The following is a 7,653-nucleotide window of genomic DNA, read 5'->3' on the forward strand; positions in this document are numbered from 1 at the left end:
TGGATTGCCACGTGTTGCTTGGGATGCTGAAGATGTGTGTGGGTTCCAATGTCACTGGCAAGGTTTATGGAAGGGCAACCTGTCCAGGGGTATTAAGTACAGAACAACCACTTCAGGCTCAAAATCTCTGAACTAACAAATTTTAGGAGGGAGGGAAAATAAGGAAAGTAACACGGTATTCATGCATTGTATTCAAATACTGCTGGGAAGCCTAATGACTCTCCGAAACACAGTGCTGTGTGTAGGTGGCTTTTCAGTCTGATCCTGTGACTGTTGCTGTATTCTTTCCTCTTGAGAAACTGCTTGTCAAATTATATCATGTTTCTAGTAAACATTGTAAATCCTTTGTGTAAGATATCTTTTGCACAAGTTCTTGCTGATCCTGTCTTTAACAGTGGCTATTAGTGGATGCACAGAGAAGAATATAACAGCAGGGCCAGCATGGGTGCTAGTTCCCTGCTCGACGCTCCCAGCAATCTGTGTTTGAGCCAGAGGTGGTACTTCTGAGGTTTAATGCCTCTTGATGGGCCCTTTTTCTTCTCCCTTACCCATTCCCCCCCTCAAGTCCCTGAAATGTCCTGTGGCAGCAAGCTTGCATTTACAATGTGTTAACAGTACCTCGTGTGACAGCAGTACTGAAGTGTTCACTTAAGTGTTTTGCTTACATTACACCATCACATTTCTTTTGATGTCAGTTATTTCTTGTAGTGCTCTCTCTCTGTTCAGCTCCTCCAGCCCATGTTTTTTTTATAAATCTCAGCTGTTCCCTGCTGGTCAGCTTCTTTTCTATAGGGGAAAGCCCTGGTTGACATGAAACCACTTTTAGTAGAGCACTCCATGAGGATAATGATACCGGCAGTGTGTCACTGGAATTAACTGCTTGGAACTTGAAATGCTTTGCATTTCTCTTTGTCCTGTTGCCAAACTTTCAGAGGAAGCATTAGCTAAGGCATAAGTAGACAGTTTTGCATGGATAACTCCAGTTGAACTGCAGATACTTATCTCCTTGCCTTTCTGTGACGCTTAAGTAATCATGAAGCTTTTTTGCTCTCCTCTGAAATGACAAACTATGTCAAAAAGGAGCGTGTTTGCGTAGCTCTTGAGGACCTGGAACAGAGAGCAGGACGCCTTGTGCTAACACCCCATCTCCTGCAGGTGCAGCACCTGGATGCGCTGAGCGGGGAGGACCTGCTGCTGACAGGCGAGGTGAGCTGGAGGCCTCTCGTGGAGAGCAACGCTCGCAGCATCCTCAAGCCCCTTTCTCCTGTTTACAACGATGAAGGACTCTGAGAGCATTCATCAAACCAGCTTGGGAAGCAGGCCTGAAACGGAACTGGGCTGAGGCTGTGGGATCAGGAAGAAAAGTCTGCTGTTGAAAAAGAATGTATTTAAATAGATGTCTTACCTGTGGTGACTCGATAGCAAATTGGACAGCCATACTCTTCTGAATTTTCACCTGGTTTGAGAACTTCTGTTCTTTTTATGGCACAGAGTGGTCCTTGTAAACAAATTGCAAGACCTGCCTTCCATCTTTGGGAAAACAGATATTTTAACCACGGCTTAGAGTTATCTCCAGAAGCCATTTCTGTCCCTTGCCTCATTTGGAGAGCTGCTACCTACAGAAACAACGGTATCCCTCTGCTGGCTGAATGGTTGTGAATACAAATCTGAGCTTTGCATTGTAGATAGTAATGAATTCTAAAAGCCTGATATCAAGAAGGAATGGCCCATTTTTCTTTAATAGAGTTAAGAGTTACTTTATCAGGTTCTGAAGGATTTTCCATGAAAATCCTTTTTAGGAACTCTGCTCTGTTGCACAAGAATAGGAGGATGCAAAGAATAATGCACAGTCCCCAGTAGTCCTCTTTGACTCTAGCCATCTTAATGAGGAAAGAGTCTGAAACGTTTTTGGGCTGCCACCAAAAGCTGTCTCAGAGTGCTTGGTATTTCAGAGGAGCTCTGCCTTGCTGATATTTCCATATTCGTTTTAGACCGCTGGTCTAAGAATTTCTTCCTGAAAATAACATCTCTGTTTCTGTCCATGGCTCTTAATGGGATAGGACTGTGCTGCCTCCCACCCCCAAAGCAGTGGTCCAGGGCTTTTCAACAAGGCCTATCAACCCCAGCTAAAAGTTGATATGGCTGTGAAAGCAAATTACCCCAATACAGTAATTATGGGAGCCAGAGCTCCACTAATTAAACCAGCAGAGGCTGAGGTGTACTGCGTAGGTGGATGGTTCACCAGGCTATTTCCAGGTCAGTGACAAAACAGTTTTCATTTCTCTTCTGTCAAAATTGTAGTTGGTAATAAATGCCATTCTGGGTGAAATCCATGCGTATGCGTTGTCTGTGCTGTGCAAGACTTTGATAAGAATCAGCCCTCTGATATTAAGGCGTATTCCTAATAAGACTATTATGCAAAAGCCGAGGATGATAATTCTTAGTTGATGAAATGTTATTTCCGTTGAAAGTGTGACTGCCTGGATGTGACTGTTCATCTTCCTGAAGCTGTTTTGGTGAGTACTTGACATCCCTCCTCTGAACAGCAGTTGGGTGCAGAATACAGGCTCCCAAACACTGGCTTGCTTTTTTTCTCCTTTGCCTTCTCTTAAGCAGCCTTCTCTGTGTAAAAAAGGCATTTTGTTATTTTTTTTTTTTCCAGGGCGCACTTCCTCAGTTTAACTTGTTATAAAATGAGTCATGTAAAGAAACCCTCAATGTGTGAGGTGTATCCCTTCTCTGTGAAAACATTACAGACCAAACAACTTGCTTGCAGTTTATTTAAGATGCTTTTGTTGAAAGCTGAGCTAAGCAGAGAAACCTCTTATGTGTGAAGTATTATACAGTGTGTGTGAGATAATAACACCTTGTAATTCATTACAGCTGGGTTGTATTTACATAAAAGAAGGCTGAGCTGTGTAGGAATTTGCTGATTAATTTATTTTTAATGGGAGTGAAGTATACCAAGTACCAAAATAAACTTTACTTTGTGTATCTTACTGCTCCTGAAATAGGTGGAAAAATTAATGGTAGATATTTTGGCTCAAAGCTACGTACATTAATTCATATACAAAACAGTCATTTAAACTTTAACCCCTTTCCTGCTATGTAATTTAAACCTGGGCTCACGTTATCCATGCCATGGGAACACAGGACTGGGCATGCATCACCACCTAACGCAGAGGAGCTGGTGCTGCACGCGGCTCAGAGATGGGTAGCGGCTCTGGTGCTGATGCTGCGGAGTCGGCCAGGCAGTAGTGTTCATGGGACCGTTAGCCTGGGGATGGCAAATGCCTTTGGTAGTGAGGATGTGGGACAGCCAAATGGGCAAAACTGGAGCTTCTCCTCTGTTTATGGGCAGGAGGCTTCAGAGTTCATGGTGCCGGTTTGTGGTTGATGGCATCTGCTTTTGTAGTTGTTTATATGAGAATAGGAAGACCTACAGTCTTGCTCCAGAAGATGCCTTCAACCACTCCACTGTTACAGTGCCAAGCCAGCAGTCACGGTGTGTTTTGGACAGGAACGTGTGGGGCATGCTAAGAGAACAAGATAGATGCTGTCTACGAATTAAGAGTGATCTCTGTTGAAGAGGAAACATGCACTGGAGGCTGCAAGGGACCAGAGATGACTGCTTCCCAACCGTGAGTTACCTGGAGACAGCATTTAGATGTAAAGTACGACTCTACTCTTCAGTGATGCATGCCAGTGGGCTAGAAACATGCCATTGCCTACGTCTTATGACATCTTTACAACCAGAATTTAGGGTCCAGTAGAAAGATCTGCACTTTTGCAAGCGTTATAGCAACAATGATTAGCAGTTGAGTGATTCCTATGTACAGAACTGCAGAAGTGCAGCAAAACACAGTTCTTTTAATCAAACATTCCAAACCCACTGTCCCATTTTCACAGTTTTGCCAAGAGAATCATTGAAAGCGTTTTGTTTATGGACAGTTCTTTCTGCTGCATCAGCCTGGGGCACTTACTGTATTTTAAGTGAATGTATGGATGTACATTTCTCCTGGAAGGAGCCGTGTTGAGCACTTAATCATCCAGCCTGCTCTCCTGTGTCATATACAAAGTTTGGAGATTGCTGTTTATTCCAAAGGAGTTGTTGCCCCAGCTGTGGCTTAGGGTCAAGAGAGACAAGCCTCTGCGAGCACTCGTTTCATCTAGATCGTGGCTTCCTTGTTTCTGTGAGCAGAAAGCAAAGGCTGACCCTTGGTGTCCTCTGCTGTTCTGCAGCAGCAGGAGTGCAGGTGCATGTTCCGCCTGCAGGGCCAAACCTGGGAAGTCTGTTGCTCCAGAGTTATATTCTGAGATGTGCTGGGGTTGGGGGCAGCCATCTGCTACCCTTGGATACCTGACCTTTATTTTGGGCAGTTACATGTTTTTCTGCAGTTTGTGTCATCTCCTCTGTTTCTGTGTTCACGCCTCTTGTTGGTGTTTGTATCTAACAGTCTTCTCCTGCTTCTCAAGACAGCTACAATGCTAAGATCACAAGCATCCTCGGTGATGTGTGTGTTTCCTGCCCTGTTAAAATGTAGTTACCACTTCCCAGATTTCTGAAACCTGTCCTCACCTTCCACAAAGTGCAGTTTTTAGTCATGTTCCTGCCACACCAAGCCCTCGGGTCAGAACTGTGGCTCCTGACATAGCAATGGGGCTGAACCACTGCCCCGTCTCGTTTATACTGCCTTGGGCATGGCTGATGAGCTGAGCAGAAACTGCAGACTGAATGAGAGCAGATTTTTCCACTGGAGCTTTAAATTAGATGAACATAGAGTAGATGGAGAACAGCTGGAGGGGAAGAAGCAGCAGTTGGGGAGGATGGTGTAGAGGATTCTACAAGTGTGGTCCCTGTGGTGCGTGCCACTGTGTGACACCCTTTGAGATGCTGTGGGCACCAGACCAGTGCTAACTTACTCTGTGACCTGTGCCCGTACCTTTCTGTGCTCTCCTACCTCTAAAACCCCACGAAGAAGGTCTTCATTCAGAAACACAGATCTGATGCAGTCTGCTTGCAGCATTCCCTGGCACAAGTTGAATCCTGAGCGTGTAACAAAGATTCTCTGCGTCCCCGATGTCCTGAAGTACTGCTGAGAGCATGCGGAGAAGGTCATTGATCTGCCCAACAAGTATGCAGAGCAATGCATCTCCCTTCTTGAGCTCCCAAGCTGAGCTGTGCGTGCTTTCTTCCAGGAAGATGAAAATATCGCTGTTGTAGATGGTAAATGTGTATCATACCTAGAAATACCAAGCGTGCTTCTAACCCTTCTGCTAAGAGTTGTGCCACAGATGTACAGGCTCCTGCCCTCCCCACCTGCCTTGTTTTTGCCATGCTTTGTCCCTTTTCTCTTATAATCTCTCATATAACGAACAACACCCAGAACTCCTTTTTGCCTGTTTCTCACCTGCTGAGCAGCATAGAGCCAGGACTCACTGGGCCTTGGTGATCCCAGGGCAGTTAACAGCTCCTCCAGCAGTGGGGCTGGTGGTACCAAGACTGCAGCACACCTGGGCAAGCAATATCTCCATCTTTTGGGCGTACCGTGTCTGCACAGCCTGCCCCGGTGCTATGTTTTCCTGAGGGTCTGAGGGGTCGAGGAGAGGGCAGGAGCTCACACAGGAGGCGGAGAAGCTTGGCGAGGACGTGGGAAGGACCCCGAGGCTCAGCATGGAGTGGGAGGCTCTGCTGGGTGGCAACTGTGCTGTGCTTGGGAAGCATCCAGCTCATTCCTGCCTGCAAGGGAGTATCAGTTGCTGCTGCTAGTGGGCCCCCAGCACCATGAGGGGCCAGCCACTTGTTAATCATCTCCTGACCCTTCCCACACTGCTCCGGTGAGCTCTTCTTTCCTGCTGCTGTATGTTTTTGACTGTCCTGTACATCCTATGTGTGCTCTGCCTGAAGCTGCTGAACATGTTGAGGGAGTACTTGTTTTGCTGAAGTCATTCAACCTGCTCAGCAGCTTGCTCGGGGACAGCAGAGATGTTGGTGCCTCATCTTTCCATGGGGAATGCAGAGCAGGAGCTCACACGAGCATAATCCCATGCTTTTCTACTGTGTTTCAGTGGCTGCACCCTGGGAGTTCAGGGGAGGTGGCAACAGAGCTGCTTATGCCTGGGGCAGAGCAGTGTAAACAGGAGCAATATCTGCATCTGTGTTCTGGGGCAGATTTATCTCTTGTAGGAGGGCCCTGCAAGGTGCTGCCAAGGCTGGGTCCTGCTGGTGCCAGCGTGCTGCTGCAGCTCTCCCAGGAGGCATGAGCCTCCATCATGCTTATTTAGGAAGCAAGGAGATTTGCAAATGCAAAGCTCTCATTAACGGTTACGTCACTGACAAAAGGAGCTGCCCCACATCCTGCCGGAGCGGGGCATCCTGGGGGGGTTTGCTCATTGCCCACATCCTTCCCTTCATACCCCCTTCCTGCCGGTAACTAAACCCAATTCCATTTCTATTTCCTTTGGAAAGAAGAGATGTCTGGAAATGCTCTATCACCGCTCAGCTTAGAGTGGCACTGTGGGACAAAGGGACTCAGTGGCCCTGGTCAGCAGCTGCCAGTCTGCACCTGGAGAAGGACCCTAAAGGGACAGCACGGTGACCCTGTGGCCACACCGGGCTCCCCACATGGCACAGGGATGGTAGGGGCCTTGGAGTGGCAACCAAGGAATTCATCTAGTGCTGCTGAGTTAGGAGAGTGATTCCATAATGCTGTGGTCTGAAACTTCAGGCAAAGAACCGGGAGGCTTGGCATTGCACTGCGCTGTTTGTGAGCTCTGTATCAACACTGATCTCTGTGCAGTAACTGAGATTCAGGGTTTTCTCATCTAGTTGCCCTTGCTGCGTATACACGGCCACTGAATCCTCCACAGTGGAACATTTTTGGGCTTTACGTGTTTCCAGAAATGCCTGTAAATGTGTGTTTGAATGCCACGTTGTGTTGTGGTGGAGCATGAGGGTTGCAGTGCTGAGACAGAGGGGCAAAAAGCCCACGGGGCTTCCCGTGCTCCTGGCTGCGTGGTCTCCACGGAGTCCTGGCCAGGTGCGTGTGCTTGCTGAGCACCAAGAACACCTGTACTCATCTCTCTCTCTTGACTGCAGGAGGAGCGTAGACAATGCTTTCAGATAAGATCCTTACTTTCAGCTGACAAATATTAGCTCTGTGCTTCCCACATCCTGTGCCGGCTGATCAGAGCGAGGCATGCCAATTATAGACGCTTATCTCTTTCCCAGACAGGGACAGGATATCTCTCATCTAATTTTAGATGTCTGCATGGTAAACCTCTGTCCCTGACTCTGACGGCCTGAGCTGTCCTGCTCTCAGTGCAGAGAGATAAGCGCCTTCATGGCACGTTTCCTCCGACCCGCTCCTCACGTCTGCAGGGTGAGGTGGCCCAAGAGATCTCCACCCCTCCCCAGTGACCTGAAGCAGCCCGGGCTCACAGCTGTGGATGGAGAGGTTTACAGCACAGGTGCTTTCGTGCTCTGGTGTCCATGAGGAGCACCTGGAGGCAGAGCAGTTCCCTGCAAATCAGCTGGAGACAGTGGAGAGCCCCTCACAGAACTGTAAGCAGAGGTTTGCCTAGCAGAAAACTCACATCTGATGGCTTTAAAAAACAAAACAATACAAAGCAAAAAAATGCTCCTTTTAGCTC

The 7,653-nt window shown here is 47.6% G+C and overlaps 1 protein-coding gene across 5 annotated transcripts in view; it reads left to right on the forward strand.

The window, feature by feature from the left end:
• The window catches only part of LOC110408141 (ubiquinol-cytochrome-c reductase complex assembly factor 1), a 53,074-nt gene extending 50,745 nt beyond the window's left edge, over positions 1 to 2,329 (forward strand). For 4 of the 5 annotated variants that reach the window (XM_021416627.1, XM_021416628.1, XM_021416630.1 and 1 more), the window contains one exon: positions 1,156 to 1,290. In XM_021416627.1, coding sequence (XP_021272302.1) covers positions 1,156 to 1,290 — 135 coding nt within the window. Of the gene's footprint in view, positions 1 to 1,155 lie in introns of all 5 variants that reach the window. The other variant, XM_021416626.1, reaches the window with a different exon arrangement.

This window comes from Numida meleagris, chromosome 19, assembly GCF_002078875.1.
Source record: "Numida meleagris isolate 19003 breed g44 Domestic line chromosome 19, NumMel1.0, whole genome shotgun sequence".
Lineage (NCBI taxonomy): Eukaryota > Metazoa > Chordata > Aves > Galliformes > Numididae > Numida > Numida meleagris.